General features: G+C 45.2%; 1 protein-coding gene across 3 annotated transcripts in view; it reads right to left on the reverse strand.

Moving 5' to 3' along the window:
- Positions 1 to 17,205, reverse strand: part of LOC147454226 (ribonuclease J-like) — a 93,002-nt gene that overhangs the window by 43,655 nt on the left and 32,142 nt on the right. For all 3 annotated transcript variants that reach the window (XM_086516235.1, XM_086516233.1, XM_086516236.1), the window contains 4 exons: positions 16,182 to 16,307; positions 13,846 to 13,959; positions 13,655 to 13,750; positions 13,469 to 13,566 (listed from right to left, as the gene is read on the reverse strand). In XM_086516235.1, the coding sequence (XP_086372361.1) occupies positions 13,469 to 13,566; positions 13,655 to 13,750; positions 13,846 to 13,959; positions 16,182 to 16,307 (434 nt within the window). The remainder of the gene's footprint in view (positions 1 to 13,468; positions 13,567 to 13,654; positions 13,751 to 13,845; positions 13,960 to 16,181; positions 16,308 to 17,205) is intronic.

Genomic DNA, 17,205 nt, shown 5'->3' on the forward strand with positions numbered 1-17,205 from the left:
CAGGAAGAGCACAGGATCATGATGGTCTGGTAGCAAAGCACTTTATCCATGCCCGAGATATGCTTGGAGAGCCTCTTGCTATGATGTTTAATAGAGCCATGTACGAGGGTTTCCCTGAGACTTGGAGTATGTCCACTATTGTGCCTATCTTCAAGTCGGGAGATCCTCTGCTTCCCGGGAATTACCGAACCATCATGGTTGGTCACACTCTGGCTAGGCTATATGCATCAATTCTTGAGCATGAGTTGAGCGGATGGGCAAAGAGAGGGGGCATACGGGCAGCAGGACAGGCAGGGTTCACGAGAGGTTTCTCCACTCGACCAGATTTTGACACTCACAAACATTATTGAGGAGGGTAGACACCATGGCAGGAGGATATATTGTAGCTTTGTGGATTTCCACAAAGCCTTTGATACAGTGCCACGAGCCAGACTCATACGCATATTGCAAGACATTGGGGATGCCCACAGAGCTGATCTGGGGGATCTTAGCTTTATACATGACAGTGGTAGGACAGGTACGTACTACTCAGGGCATGTCCGACATGGTTCACTCCACCATTGGGGTGAAGCAGGGTTGTCCCCTATCTCCGACTCTCTTTGGGGCATATGTAGATGAGTTTTCAAATTATGTACAGGTAGAGGGTGATAGAGGTGCTCAGCTTGCAAGGACATGGATTCCGTTGCTATTATATGCTGATGATATTGTGCTGATTCGAGATTCTCCAGAGGGGATGTAGCGTCATTTGGATGCATTGCATGTATTTGCACGGGATAGTGGATTGTCTGTAATCCTTGGTAAGACCAAGGTAATGGTGTTTTAACACCACGGCGCAGTGGGTAAGGAGGTCCGCCCCCACTTTCACATATGGTCGAGAGACTGTGGAGTATGCAGATACATACACTTATCTTGGGGCGATTTTCAATGATCCAGTATTTTCCTTGAGGCGTGCAGCAAATACGCGATTAACCACAACCTATGTAGCATTGGGGAGACTTGAGAGGATATCTTCGCACATTCAGTTCCAGGAACCTCGAACAAAGCTTTGGCTCTTTCACACTTTGGTCACTTCGGCCATGCTGTACGGAGTGGAGATATGGAGCCCCTCACTTGATCATCATAGCAGAGCTGGCGGTACTGATGGATGGAGATGTATGGAGAAGCCATTGGTATCTATGATTTTTCGGATGATTAGGGCCAAGGCCTCAATACCACTGATATGCTCGATTAGCACTAGAGTCTTCGCGACAGCGGGCATTGCAAGGACATAGACCAGGTTGGTATGCAGAGATGGCATCTTGGTTTCAATTACATGGCTTTAGTATGGATCGGCTACCCCCATTTCAGTACTCTTTGGATGCACCCTCCATCTCCCTCACTAGGGCAGAGATTACCAAGCTCATCAGAAAGGACTTGATTCAGCTGGACACGAAGAGGACATGGATACAACCTACACATGAGCTAGGTACGAAATGACTTTCTAAAGAAAGCATCTTCTCCAACTCACGGAGGATGGTGTGATCCGACCAGGATACATGGACACTCATCTATCCCACGGGATACAATGTGCTATTGGTCAGATACGCACATCCTCACATTAGCTAGAGCTCGAGACACAGGCAGATTTAGAGAAGTACCCGCTGAGTCCAGGATTTGTCAAGTGTGCCAGATAGAGCCAGAGACAGAGTTACATTACATATGTCACTGCCCAGTATATTATGAGTACGAGGCCGCTTTCACTGTCTATTTAGAGAGGGTTTTGGGTCACTTTCTAGAGTCATGAGATACCAGGATCAGAGATGCCTCGGATTATACTTACTGGAGATTCGCAAACATAGAGAGGACTTCTTAAAGAGGGGCACAATGAGAGAGATCCAACAACAGCGGAAGATTACACATTTCTTTCAGTCACAGACAGAGGAGTCCGAGCAGCCCCAATAGCATAACAACACCAGAGGCATAGTGCTTGATCGGGCGATAAGAGTTGGGGCAGTCACGTCGCCCACGGATGAGTGGGCCCTCTCGACATCGACGCAGACTACGACAGAGGATCGATACCATACTGGCACGACATAGGAGCCATCCTAACATAGTGCCTACCTTGGAGGACATTGAATCTATATAGCCTTTTGGATACTGATGTATATGTATATGATGCCTCGACTGTCATAGAGCTCCATTGTATCAGCTCACCCTTTGTATTCCCCTTGTATCAGCTTTCACCCCACCCCTACCCACTATTTTCTTTTCATTTCATTACATGGGGCAGCAACAGAGGCATACCCACACACTCAGCCTAGTCAGAGATGTCGTTCTGGGCACATACCTCAGACAGCTGGTATGATGAGGAGTGTCGACAGAGTAGAGCTCAGATACAACGGGAGCTTTCTTTGGGAGTGATCACCTATAGACAATCTCGTATTGCTACACGACGACTAGTGTGACGGAAGAAGCGAGCTTTCTTGGTCCAGATGGAGCAAGATTTATATCAGCTCTTCCTTAGTAGGGATTCAGGAGAGGCTTGGCGTCTATTCCATGAGCAGTCTACTCCACCAGTGATTAATTCTACAGAGATATGGGGGCAGTATGCAGCATCTTTATCACTGTACCTGGACAACCACCACTACCAGATCCACCACAGCCATGTCCGGCTACGAGCACCTTCTTTACCACTGAGATGGTAAAGGAGGCCATTGACAGGATGAAGACCAGACGGGCACAGGATCATGAGGGTTTGGTAGCAGAGCACATTATACATGCTGGGGATTTGTTGGCAGAGATGCTTGCACGGTTATTCAACCGTGTCATGTGTGAGGGCTTCCCTAAGTCTTGGAGATTATCTACTATTGTACCTATCTTCAAGACAGGAGACCCCACAGTACTGAGGAATTACCGTACTATCATGGTAGGACACACATTGGCACGGTTATATGCATCCATCCTTGAGCATAGGCTGAGCAGTTGGGCCGAGATTATGGGCATACGGGCACCTGGGCAGGCTGGTTTCAGGAGGGGTTTCTCCACACTAGATCATGTCCTTACACTCAGAGCTATCATCGAGGAGGGTCGAGCACATGGTAGACGGATATACTGCAGCTTTGTGGATTTCCGCAAAGCTTTTGACACAGTACCGAGGGCCAGATTGATGCGCCGGCTTATAGAATTGGGGGTACCCACAGAGCTGATATGGGGGATTATGGCATTGTACAGTTCAATGATGGGTCATGTACGCACGTCAGAGGGGATAGCTGACATAGTTCACTCCACTATCGGAGTGAAACAGGGATGTCCACTGTCCTCTACTTTATTTGGTATGTATGTTGATGAGGTCTCTGATTATATTGACAGAGGTGGAGATAGAGGTGCTCAGCTTGCGGGGACATGGATCCCTCTTTTATTATATGCGGACGATATTGTGTTGATATCAGACTCACCAGATGGTATGCAGAGACATTTGGACGCATTGCATAGTTTTGCAGAGGATAGTGGATTGTCTGTCAACCTTGGTAAAACCAAGGTCATGGTATTTAATACCACGCCACAGTGGGTTAGGAGATCAGCACCTACTTTCACATATGGGCAGGACAATATGGAGTATACTGATGCATACACATATCTTGGGGTGGTCTTTAGTGGACCGAGGTTCACACTGAAAGTGGCAGCAGACACTAGATTGACTCGTGCCTATGCAGCCCTAGGCAGTTTAGAGAGGATCTGTTCGCAGGTTCAGTTCCAGGAACCTCGAACAAAGCTCTGGCTTTTCGACACTTTGGTCGCTTCAGTTATGCACTACGAGGTTCAGGTTTGGGGACCGTCTGTTGACAGTGCTGGATGGAGTAATATGGAGAGACCCTTGATATCTATGATTTCTAGGCTGATTAGAGCCAAGTCCTCAGTCCCACATGACATCATACGAGCGGAGCTGGCTGCCCCACCTATGGAGGTTGAGGCTCTCACCAGATCAGTATCATTTGTACACAGCTTATGGGACACCACCAGGGACAGGTATGCCAGGCTTGCTCTTGAGTCATCTAGACAGCTGGCATTACAGGGAGATACATCATGTTGGTATGCACAGATGAGCTCATGGTTTCAGAGGCATGGTTTCAGCATGGACAGGCTGCCCCCTTTCCAGTATTCTCTTGATGCACCATCTTTGGCTCTTACACGGATGGAGACTACTAGACTCATTTGGCAGGATCTTATCCAGCTTGATAGCAAGAGGACATGGATAGAGCCATCATGGGAGTTGGGTACGAAGAGGGTTTTCTATAGAGAGCATCTTCTCCAACTCACGACAGACGGTTTTGTCACACGTCCCAGTTACATGGACACATATCTATCTCATGGGTTACGATGTGCTATAGGCCAGATTCGCACATCTTCACACCAGCTTGAGATTGAGACAGGTAGATTCAGAGGCATACCAGCAGACAGTAGGATATGTCAGTTATGCCATGCAGAGCCAAAGACAGAATTTCACTACATTTGTCGCTGCACAGTCTACTATGAGATACGGGGACGCTTTCATTGTTTATTCAGAGATGGTTTTGACTCGTTAGATAGAGTCATGAGATATCAGGATCAAAGATGTCTCGGATTATTCCTACTTGAGATGCAGAGACATAGAGATGCTCTATTGAGTGGGCAAAGACAGAGACAGTCTCAGAGACGCATCTCAGATTTCTTCAGCTTGAGTACCACAGAGGCAGAGGGGACACCACCATCACAGAGCTCGGTTCCCACCCATACACACACCAGCGGTACTCTCATTGATCGAGCTATAGAGTTAGGGAGATCGAGACGACCGCGACTGAGGAGGGGAGCCACGCAGCACCGGCGGAGATTGCAGCAGAGGATCCACAGGATTCTAGCACGACACCCTGAGTGTCGATCAGGATAGGCTTCATGCTACTGCTATATTGTATCATGGTGACACTTATCCCCACTTTGTACCTTTATGGCATGATACCATTGATCAGCCTACCAGCCACCCATAGGAGTCGGTAGCACTCCTATTAGTTTCTTTGTTTGTAGTTTTCTTTGTTTGTACCCAGACTTGGTACTAGACTCATCATTGTAATCAATTGGTCTCATAGGTCATTTTGGCCTTTTGTAGACATTAATATATCATTTCATTTCTCTCTCTCTCTCTCTCTCTCTCTCTCTCTCTCTCTCTCTCTCTCTCTCTCTCTCTCTCTCTCTCTCTCTCAAAACACAGCAGGCTGTAATTCTCTGTTTTGGATCGTTTTTAGCGGAGCGAACAGGTCTACGCGTGCCCCAAGGGCTCCCGCACGCACTGGGACAGTTCCCCTTTGAATCGGACCAGTTTTCACACGAGAAACTCTCTGTTTTCACGATTCTTCGCGATGAAACTGTGCGTACCTGTGGGGGATTAGCAATAAGCTAATCCAATACCTGTTCAGAAGGCTCTCTCTCTCTCTCAAAACACAGCAGGCTGTAATTCTCTGTTTTGGATCGTTTTTAGCGGAGCGAACAGGTCTACGCGTGCCCCAAGGGCTCCCGCACGCACTGGGACAGTTCCCCTTTGAATCGGACCAGTTTTCACACGAGAAACTCTCTGTTTTCACGATTCTTCGCGATGAAACTGTGCGTACCTGTGGGGGATTAGCAATAAGCTAATCCAATACCTGTTCAGAAGGCTCTTGCCTTGGCAAACACGCATAAAACCCTCAGAATTGTACATGATCATCTGAGTAGCCCAACTAGTGGGGCATTACCATATGTGCAAAGGGGGGAGGGAGAGAGAGAGAGAGAGAGATGCGTGAGAGCAAATCATTGCGCTACATGAGACAAAGGAGAAGGCAAGCTTTCCATTAAAGCTGTAAACCTGCACCCACTACTCACACACACTTTGTAAATGCACTTATGATCAAAAATCAGCCTCCACCCTCATTTGGGCACCTCCTCTTGCTGAGGTGTCTTGCAAGTTGCTCTCCAACTACCAAGTGTCCAATTGGCCCCTTTGGTTTAATTCCCTAGTTCCCACCAACTTATGAAGTTGTGACTTGTCAAGTGGCCCGAATTCCCTTATCACGCCAACAGGCTTCCATACTCATCAGCATTCAGTGCTAACTGGCCCGACTAATCCCAGACTGATCAACCTAGATTCCCGATGTGAGAAACCCTTTCAGCCGCAGCCGTTTCATAGTGGCCATGCAATGTACACTTGCACCTTTTCAAGGGTTCCGGGGAAACACGTAAAAATAAGATAAATAAAAATATATAGTACATATTTAAAGAAGGCAACAGAAAAAATACACCACCTCGTGATAGCACGGAACTAGGCGGGACCGTGTCGTCTCTCTATTGAATTGTCATAAAGTTTGTAAAGTGATTTTAAGTGATTTCTCATGTGTCGTGCCAAATTTTCACTTGGAGTGTCCAAGTCTGTTACAAGTGAACACCTAGAGGAGTGGACTAGACACACTATTGTGTCTATCCAATGTCCACAAGTCAGGCGACACCCTAGACCCAGGAAATTAGAGGACCATCATACCTGGCCAACCCATGGCCAAACTCTACGGAGCAATACTTGAGGAAGAGCTCAGCTCATATGCAGAGAGGTGTTGGGAATAACCCTAGATTACCCTAGCAGTATGGAGCCTCTCCCTAGCTATGCATGATGATTTGATGATGTTGAATGATGCCCCATGATATACCTATGACTCATGGACCTTTGTAGCCCCTCAACACATGGATAGGGACACATTTAGTAGGTCAAAAGTAGCCCTAAAATGGTGCATACGAGATTTTCCCTAGAATCTCTCCCAAATGCATGAACCCCAGTACCTCACATATGATGTCATCCAACCTACCACTCCTCTTCCTACATACTGAGCTCATTTCTATGCTCACATGCAATGTAATCTCAAACCATATTCTATTGCAATGAGAACTTGATTCTTTGTCCAGCTCCTTGTGTCATTAGCATTGTGTTATCCTAGTCAATTATAGTGCTAAGTAGTATGGCTAACTAGCCATGAATGCTACTTTGACTCATCCTCCTTAGCACTCCCCCAATCCTCACAAGCGGGAAGAGTCAAAGCCCCCGGCCAAGCAAGTTTTAAAGAAGCCTTCTTTACCATAGATCACATCTTCTTTTTGTGATGCCTCATTGATGGGGCAAAAGCGCAGAAGAAGAGACTGCATGTCAATGCACATCTAACCCTACGTGCATGTGGATAAGCTAACTCCTACCTCTAGAGTTTAGGACAGTCTAGGAAGTGTTATGGCACCCTTGTAAGCATATATGTAGGATGTGCATGTCCAAGCACTTAGAATAGTCCCTCTGATTGCACATGAGCACAGCCAATGTCTACTAAGTGTAGGCATTGGGGAGTGTTCCCGTATAGTGGCATTAGTACCCAACCTAGGTATTTATTTGCATGGGAAGCACCTCTTATAAGCGAGTTTATTAACTCGTTAATAAGTGACATTTTAAGGAATCTTGGGTTTTTATTGGCATTGCCCGACCTAGCTCTAATTCCCTATATAAGTGACCCTAGGTGTCGCTTCTCAAGATAAGTCAATACCCTCAGTACAAGCACTAAGTAGCCGCAATACCTCAGCATCTATAGCGTTTTTGCACCTGATCAGCCTACAAAATCCCATCAGCACCAGTATTTTCAGATTTCAGCCATAACCTTGCCATACCGTCGCAGCTCCAGCCATCACTACCAGCGTTTTCAGTTTTCAGCCCAAGACATCATGTCAGCCAGCGTTTTCAGATTTCAACCCTAGCCTCATCGTCATATCGCAGCCACAAGTGTGATCAGCGGTAGCATTTTCAGTTTTCAGCCCTTAGCGTCACAGATACAGTAGCAAGATCCCATCAGCATCTACGAACACTGTATCAGTATTTGTGCAATCTAAAGCAAATACCTCTCTAGCGATAGAAAGAAGGGCCCTTGGAGGGGGGGTTGGGACCCCATCTGGGGTTAGTCTCCTTTCTCTCTCTTTCACTCATAGAACCTTTACTAACAATATCATTCTCTCTTCTCTCTCAGCTTTGCATATCTTTGATGAAGTAAAAGGAACTTTCTCATTCAATAAAAAGGGACCTTGAGCATGCATTGAGCACTCATGCTGAGCATTCACCATCACTCACTGCCGTTGCACATAACACTACCTTGTTGCTATGTGGACTACCGCAAAGCATTTGATACAGTTCCGCATGAGAGGCTCTTTCAGCACCTCCACAACTTGCTTGTACCTTCACAAATGACCTGGGCTATATATGCTTTATATGAGCAGGTGAAAAGGAGAGTACAATGCCCGGGAGGCTAATCAGACCCTATTACTAGCCCCATTGGTGTGAAGAAAGGATGCCCACTCTCCTTGACCCTCTCGGTGATCTACATCTAGAGGAGATCTAAAGTCGTTTACGTACAGTACCCAGGCAAGACTCTCAATGGAGGAGATCACCACTTTACTAATTGAGACATTGCATGAAGCAGCAGCAAAGGCATACCCACACAAGCAGCCTGATTAGAGACGTCGTTTTGGGAGCATGTCTCAGAATAGTTGGTATGATAACGAGTGTAGAGAGACGAGAGCACAGCTTTAGAGAAATCTTCTCCGAGGAGTCATCAACCATAGACGGTTTTGGATAGCCTTCGGATGCCTTGTACCACGGAAGAAGCAAGCGTTCCTAGCTCAAATGAATAAGACTTATACCAGTTGTTCTGGAGTAAAGACTCTCACAAAGTGATGATGTGGCATGGTCTAAAGGACAAAACGAGGGGCCAAAACCCTAGCAAAGAGGCCTAAATTTTAAAAGAACTCACCTTTAAGTGCTACCAACTTATGGTACCCTGGCCAAGGGGCCTAATACCCAACAAATAAAGCAGGAGGCCACAATTGCATAAGCGCGTGCTGACGTGGCAAGCCATACAGATGCCCGCGACTTGCGGCGGAATTTGCTAATGTTTGAGTGATGTGGCAGCTGCGTACGGACAGCCCATAGGGCGCTAGCTTTTGAGGCCCAGCTGCTTTTAGACTATCTTCTTGCCGTGGGAACACTGCAGAGAGAGCAAGGACCCTCAGACATTGTACTTGTTGAAGCTTAATAATAAAGAAATACCGAGAAGGGATGCGGGTCTTTGGGATTGGTACTTCTGGACACGGGTCTCTGCCGTGCCCTGTCGACTCACTCTCTCAGTTTTGTTTAGTTCTTTAAGTTTCTCTCGCGTGTGTTGCACTAGATCTTCGGCTTGGGGTGTCCAAGTTTATTACAATGGCATCTTGACAATTCTTTTGCCAAGGTACAGGAGGCTCTGGAGAAGTCTCAAGCATGGCATAAGAAAGCAGCAGACAAGCACCGACGTGACTTGCAACTGAAGGAGGATGATTGGGAGCTATTACGGTTTGAGAAGGCACACCTACGGAAACGGAAGGGTAAGGAGCGGCTTTTCCGAAAGCTAAGTATGCGATACTATGGCCCTTTCCGGTATCAAGAGAAGATCAATGATGTATCCTTCACGCTCAAGTTTCCACATTCACAACGCATTTCATGTGAGTCTATTGAGACCTTTCAAAAATGAAGTGCCAGTGGACAGAGAGACAGAGAAGCACCTGAAGTGGGAGAGACAGAGGAGATCCAATTCCAGAACAAGTCCTGGCTCACAAGGAAAGAAAAGTGAAAGGTGAGCTGACACGCCGGTATTTAGGCAAGTTCAGAAACTACCTGGCTTTGGATGCCAGTGGATGGAGGAGGAGGACCTTGCATATACTCCCCAGATTTTAGAGCTTTACCTTAAAGCTTTTGGTTAAATCGACTATTCCAGGAGTCACCGATGAATCAGCAAGTTAAAATTGGTGCCGTGTGGATTGCACAAGAGGGGAGTTACTCCGCTCCTTTGTCATAGGTTACCTTGATGGAACAAAGTCACTGATTCTCGCATCTGCTCTCGCAAGATTCTTGATGTGGTCCGGTATTTCGGCAACCCATCGAGCATCCCCCTCCGCAATTCCCTCGCCGGCATTGAGTGCTCCATTGTTGTCCATTATCGGCATCGTCCTTTTCAACCTTGCATTCCTCTCACATCGGGAACGCAATTCAGCCCCAGATCTACCCTTGGTGGCCATCCACGATCCCACATCGAGAAGGATCCAAAGGTGCATCAAATCAGCCCCGTAAGTGCCTTGTCTTGAGGAGTTACCGCGGCGACATTCACCATTCGAGTGAGTAGAGTTTCCACTTGAGGTATTGCATGTGTGTACATTCCATTTACGCAATCAAAAGCAAATACCACATCGCCAACAGTGTGGGGGGGCCTTGAGAGGGTTGATTAGAAGTAAAGGATTTGTGGAAGTGTAAAACCTAGATCTTCACCATTTCAACTCCGCTACGCCTGACAAGAGAACTCCAAAACCACACAATTGCCAGGCGATCTTTCTCTCGGAATCCACGCGTAGAGTTTTTCTCTCTACAATCGCGTGGATTCTCTCTCTTCCTTGCACGTTGGTGCTCTCTCTCTCTCTCCACCAACAAGAGAGGATTCTCTCTCCTCTTCGCTCCACACTAGAGGTAGTAGCAAAGGGAATACTACAGAGCGGTCAATGCTCTCTCTCTCTCTCTCTCTCTCTCTCTCTCTCTCTCTCTCTCTCTCACACACACACACACACACACACACACACACATTGTGTGGCCAATGTGAAACGGCCAACGGCCAAGATTTTCACCCACAGTCAGGAAGGGTAGGTCTCCACAAGATGATCGGGCCAGCCGGCACTAAAATCCGAGCAGTAAAAGGGTGTCTAGGCTCAGTTTAAAGTCATTTAGGCCCCTCGCTACACTTGAAAGTTAGTGGGTACTAGGAAATTAACTCAAAAGAGGTAAACTGGACACTTGGCGGCTCCAGAGCAATTTGCCAGCTTGCATGAAGAGGGGGGCGCCCAAATTTGTGAGAGAAGGCTGATTTTGATCATTGAAGTGCTAGTGTGTGTGTGAGTAGTGGGTGCAGGTGATCACAGCTTTAATGGAAAGCTTGCCTTCTCCCTTGCTCTATGTAGCACGATGATTCCGCTCTCGTGCATCTCTCTTTCCCTTTGAATACAGAAATGTAATGCCCCACTCGAGGGATTTCATCTGTATGTACAATTGTGTGGGTTCATATGCGATTGCCGAGGCAAGAGCCTCTTGCACAGGTACTGGATTAGCTAGTTGCTAATCCCACGCAGGTACACGTGAATTTGGAGAGATTTCACGCGAGAAACCTCCTCCAATTCCAAAGGGCAAGTAGCCCTACAGGTGCGAGAGCTAGAGGGCTTGCTATGGATGCGACGGGCACGCGAAACGGAGCCCGAAACAGTGAATTACAGCCTGCTGTGTATTTTTGCAGGTTTAGGGTTTCGACCCTTATACCCCAAGGAGCTTCGAGAAATTGATGGGATCACTGTACATGTGATCTGGTGCCTTTTCAGAGAAGAAAACAGAGAATACAGCATGCTGCAGATTCTCACCAAGTTTGGGAAAGTGTCCGTATGCGCCGGGAAAGTCACCTTTGGCATGCAGATTTTGTCAGTGAAGCCTCCTCCTGCGGTTATGCTCCCGAAATTGGGCTAGAGTAGGCCATTTTCAGCCCGGTAAAAGTGGGACAGCTTGTAGGAACTCACCGGTTTTATCTCAAGTTTAATAAGAATAAAGAAATACCGAAAGGGGCTTCAGTCTTTGGGGCCTACAAGGTGTCGTTGTCTACTTGGTAGCGCTCTAGCTACCAAGCCGTGGTTTGTGTGAAGTGTTACTTCCAGTTATTCGTGAAGTTCCTCTGTGTCGTAAAGTTCAAGTAAAATTTTTCAAGTAAAGAATCGGCTGAGAGCTAAAGTCTACCGCCCTACGGGCCGGTTTCACAAGCCAATCCATAGGTATGCACGTGGTCCTTCCTGCAGCCAAGCCGGCTCTGGTACCATGAAACAAAACAAATGGGAGGATCTCCCGGCTACACGGATTGCCTATGAACACGCGTTAGACAAACCACCCAGCCATACCAACCATCCGGCAACACCCCTATGCTGGGGCCAACGTCCGAGGACGTAGACGTGCACCTGTAAGACCGGGCGTCCCATACCACCCAGCCTCACCTCCCCAAGGTGGCCTTGCCCACTCCTAGCCTCGCGGGCTAACCACTGGCACTCTGTTAGTCGGGGTCGATAACTACAAATGAGGCCTTGGCCCTCCTTTTCCATAAAAGTGACCAACCACACTAGCCGGGTTCACACTACGTCCGCCCGGACACTGAACGCCAATCACGTGGGTGTCATAGACTAGATCCCCTCTCTTGTAAGCGGGACATAACACATGGCTCAATAGGTATTTCAGCCTGTCAAAGGCACCTTGTTGTCTCGTTCCCCATTTAAAAGGGATCTTCTTCCTTGTTAGGTCATGGAGTGGTCTTGCTACAAGAGCAAAGCCTCGGATGAATCTCCGATAATATGAACACAATCACATGAAGCTACGTAGATCATGTACAGTAGTGGGAGTTGGCCAGTCTTGAACAAACTTGGCCTTTGCGAGATCCATGCTCACTTTGTATTGGGAGACTATACGACCTAGGTAGTGAATGTCCTTGAGAAAAAACTTGCTTTTTTTTGCATTGATTTGCAACTCATTCTTACGCAATTCGTGAAACACTGTGTCCAAGTGCTTCCGATGTTCCTCTCTTATAATTGAGAGAAGACTAGTATGTCATCAAAGAATACTATTGTGAAGGCTCGGTATGGACGGAAGACACGATCCATCATTAGGCTGAATATGGCTAGAGCATGGTTAAGCAGAAACATGACCAAAAATTCATTTAGTCCAAACGTTGTGCGGAAGCAGTCTTATGCACATCCTCGAGGGCTATACGTATCTGATGATACCTACACTTTAAGTCTATCCAACTGAAGATGCTTAGACTAGTACGTCATTAAAGCTCGGTATGGACCGAAGACCTTTCTCTAGAAGCTCGTTGACTTGCCTCAAAATTTCCTATTGCTAAGCAAGACTTACCATGTAGCAGGGGGTTAGTTAAGAGGAGAGCTACCGAGTATGACATCAATGCGATGATCTTCCAGGCGTTCCGGAGGTAGCTTTGGCATTTCGAACATTCACAAGAAAGGTGCTATTCTTTGGAACTCGGAATATTGTACTGATGAAGGGTGTGTTCCCAGGTGTAGCACATGTACACTTCAGCCAACAAAGATAAAGTAATTTGGACTAGAGATCCAATACAGGTCCCAAGCATACAAACCACGATGTACCACGTAGTAACAAACAAGCATTCTAACAAAGGTCTAAGTTTTACTAGATGCTTGGTCCTCATTGAATCTACACCTATTCTAAATTCATTGCTCTTGCATGTTCACCTTACAACAAACATAAAACCTGCACAAAACACTTTCAAGGCAAATTATGCAGTTCATAGATCAATTTCCAAATAACAAACACATAAAAGGGGTCTACCTCGCAATCACAATCCCATTAAGAGCTATCCGCATGCGTTCTCCAATGCGCAAATCTCCTGCCGTGCCAAAAGCTTTATCCCCATCACTGTACATCATCTGTATTTGAAATAAATGCACATTGAACTGTTATGAATAACACAATAAAACAGTTATTTGAAATAGGTCAATTAGCTGAGAACATCACCGTTAAATCTTCTTTCCCAAGTGGATGGAACCCACTAGTAAGGACTCTTCTATTCCGCAGGTGTGCCACACCAAGCATCTCACCATTCTTTATTACCTAGCAAATTACAAAAAGCAGGAAATTGGCCACATTGTGCAGTTTAATCGAAAATTCACACGTTAACTTTAAGATTCACCCTTACTACAACTTACAGCAGTATGCCTAATGCCTGAATCTTTTCCTAGACGCTCATGCTCTTTAAGAAATGCGTACTCTCCATGAACAGGCATAAAATGTTGAGGTTTCACGAGTCTTATAACTTCTTCCTGCAAGTTCCAAAAACAAAAAAGATCATAGATCTCGGGAGCCTTTTTGTTGATCAAAAAAAATAAAGAAAGCTGACCGTTCAACAAACGGCATATTGCACTATTTTTTCCGTGCTTACAGTTTTCGCGAAACAATGTATCTCAAAAGCAGCAAAGACTCCAAATGAAACATTCTGAATCATACCCACAACTGCCACTCTATAAATAACTTAACAACCAATTTTTATGCATCAGTCTCGCCCATCCACATAGGCTTTATCCTTTCTATAACAAGGCCAACATAATCACCGTTTTAACTATTTCTGCACAATATTTATGTAAAAAAACTGCAAGCATATATTGGGCAATATCTGAAGCAAACTTTATGAGTGAACATAAGGAGACAAAATGCTCCCAACATCGTCTCTACTACCCGGTTTAAAGGGTTTGGCCTAATTGATCTTAAGTTGAAAGATAGTTCCAATATAATCAACATACAGACCCATGTCTATGCACAAGGGCAGTTTCTTTGACATGAAATTTCTATCATGTACCCATAATTATGCATATGCACACAATCAGCCCACTAATTCATATTAAGAGAATTGAATTAACCATATTTTGATTACCCCAATCAATTATGGGTGTACACCGTGGCAAGAAGAGGAGTCACCATGATCATACCCACAACTGCCACTCTATAAATAACTTAACAACCAATTTTTATGCATCAGTCTCGCCCATCCACATAGGCTTTATCCTTTCTATAACAAGGCCAACATAATCACCGTTTTAACTATTTCTGCACAATATTTATGTAAAAAAACTGCAAGCATATATTGGGCAATATCTTAAGCAAACTTTATGAGTGAACATAAGGAGACAAAAAGCTCCCAACGTCGTCTCTAATACCCGGTTTAAAGGGTTTGGCCTAATTGATCTTAAGTTGAAAGATAGTTCCAATATAATCAACATGCAGACCCATGTCTATGCACAAGGGCAGTTTCTTTGACATGAAATTTCTATCATGTACCCATAATTATGCATATGCACACAATCAGCCCACTAAATTCATATTAAGAGAATTGAATTAACCATATTTTGATTACCCCAATCAATTATGGGTGTACACCGTGGCAAGAAGAGGAGTCACCATGATTGGTGCATACACCCTTCCGCACCTTGCATGCAGAAGTGCCCTCCTAAGTGTCAACTGTGGGCTTTTGACAATCAATGAGTTTGTTGCCAATTAAACTATAACACTGCTATCTACAGGAAGTCCCAACCACTGTAAAAAAGAGGATTCCTGTGATCACTGGAAGCCCCTCTCTCCGTAGCCCCTAAAGAGAACATAGCCTGCGTCATAGCCTCCTTGCTGTTTGTACAAGCCTCACGTGGTCTATGACCCTGCCGCCACATGAAGAGGAGAAGTATGAAGAGAAATAAAACCATTCTGAAGCTGTGTCACGCCTCTCAGAACAGTCTCACGTATTAACATGATCAAGGAAGGATTCCACATCATCTTGCTACTACAGTTAGCTAGTTTTAATAATACCTTTAGCGAACTAGTGATGATTTGAACAACATCCCAAAATGTTAACTGCAAGAGCATTTCAAAATGTCATATCTTGAGGCAGGGGATGCTACAAGAAGAGGATAGTTTAGTAAGAAAAAGGTTGCACAAGTTTTATAACTTTTTTAAGGCAGGTGACACGCAATAAGCTCCATTGGCAGTCCATCCCTGTAATCATTGTAATCCCAATGTCATTAAATTAAGTATACTACTGAGAGTAGAAATACATAATTCCTGCTCAGAAACCCTTCTACAACAGAAAAAAAAAAACGTGTACGACACTTACATAGTAAATCTTGATCAATCCAGGAAAAGCCCAGATTCACCCACAAAAGACAGTGAAGCTTATAGAGTCATGGAAGTCATCCACGATAACATACTACAACAACATTGCCACTAAGATCATCAATGCCATACTGTATCTCATCATTCACTGACATAGAGTACAGACAGTGCAACACAAAGATACTATCAAACTTTATTTGGAAGTACACTTTCATCGTTTTGTTAGTTTATCCACTAAAGCATAATCTGCACCACAAAGATGATGTACTATGTGTCATATGTCATACTCTATTCTTCAATCCACTCAAAGCAATTATCCGAACAAGGGTAAATTTCCTTGCAAGCTAAAGACCCAATTGCTTAACTAAGGTTCGCATAACGATACCAGCTCATCTCGATATGCATGACCAGAAGTATGTAGCTTGTCAGCCCTGCTCATCGCTATGTCCGGTCCAAGTTCTGCTATCCGGTTCATCATCTTCATGACTCGTATCTCATTGCCAGGAATCACCTGATCACATGAAAACAGCCAAAAAAAAAAAAGGTACCGATCTCTATAAGTGATAAGCAAGAGAAATTTGGTGTTATGGTAGTAGACAAACTGGATCGTTCATACATAGTGCAAATTCCTAGCAAAAAAACTTGAAGAATGCGAGCTTTGACCCAGCATCAGGCACAAATACAAGGTAAAAGACCTAACAAAACCATACATAGTCATCCCTAGTTTGTCAGACATTTACTCCTATCCTGTGAACATTAATTAGGTGAAAAAGCAAAAATTTAACACAAGCTACAGGTGGGCCCTACATAAATGACTGTATGGATTGAAGGGGGGGAAAAATGAATATATAATGGACCTCATATACATGGAGGTTTGTACGAAGGGAGGCATCATATTCACGGAGCACGGCACTATCAACCAACTCAATGAAAACAACTTCCAAGTCTTGAGCGTGCCGCATCGAAAGAATATGCGATAGAACCATGCGACGCGCTTAGCAAGCTTCTCTCGTGGGAGAAGAAGGGGCCTCAAAAATCTTGCCATAATGAGAGTGTAGGGCTAGTGCTAGCTCTCGAAAAGTGGAGGTCCACTCCCCTTATGGTAATTTAACTCTCCATATAGCTTGAGACTACCTGGAGTGATGCAAATGCTGGAAAAATTGTTTAGTAGAACATCCTTCATCTCCAAAAGCCTGTTGACGAGCTCGAGTCTGCCATTTGGCCAATTTCCTCTCATCATTGTGTTGTAACATAGCGCGGACAGAAAACAACTCAATCATTTGAGTGTCAATAAGAGAAGAATGATTAGCCAAGTGCATTAATCTGCTACAAGCATCCTTTGCGTGATTAACTTGTTCCTTTAATTGCGACAAATAATCCCTGCCATAATCCTGGATAACACATTGAAC

Source organism: Adiantum capillus-veneris, chromosome 7 (genome assembly GCF_014529385.1).
Source record: "Adiantum capillus-veneris isolate H3 chromosome 7, ASM1452938v2, whole genome shotgun sequence".
NCBI classification, from domain to species: domain Eukaryota; kingdom Viridiplantae; phylum Streptophyta; class Polypodiopsida; order Polypodiales; family Pteridaceae; genus Adiantum; species Adiantum capillus-veneris.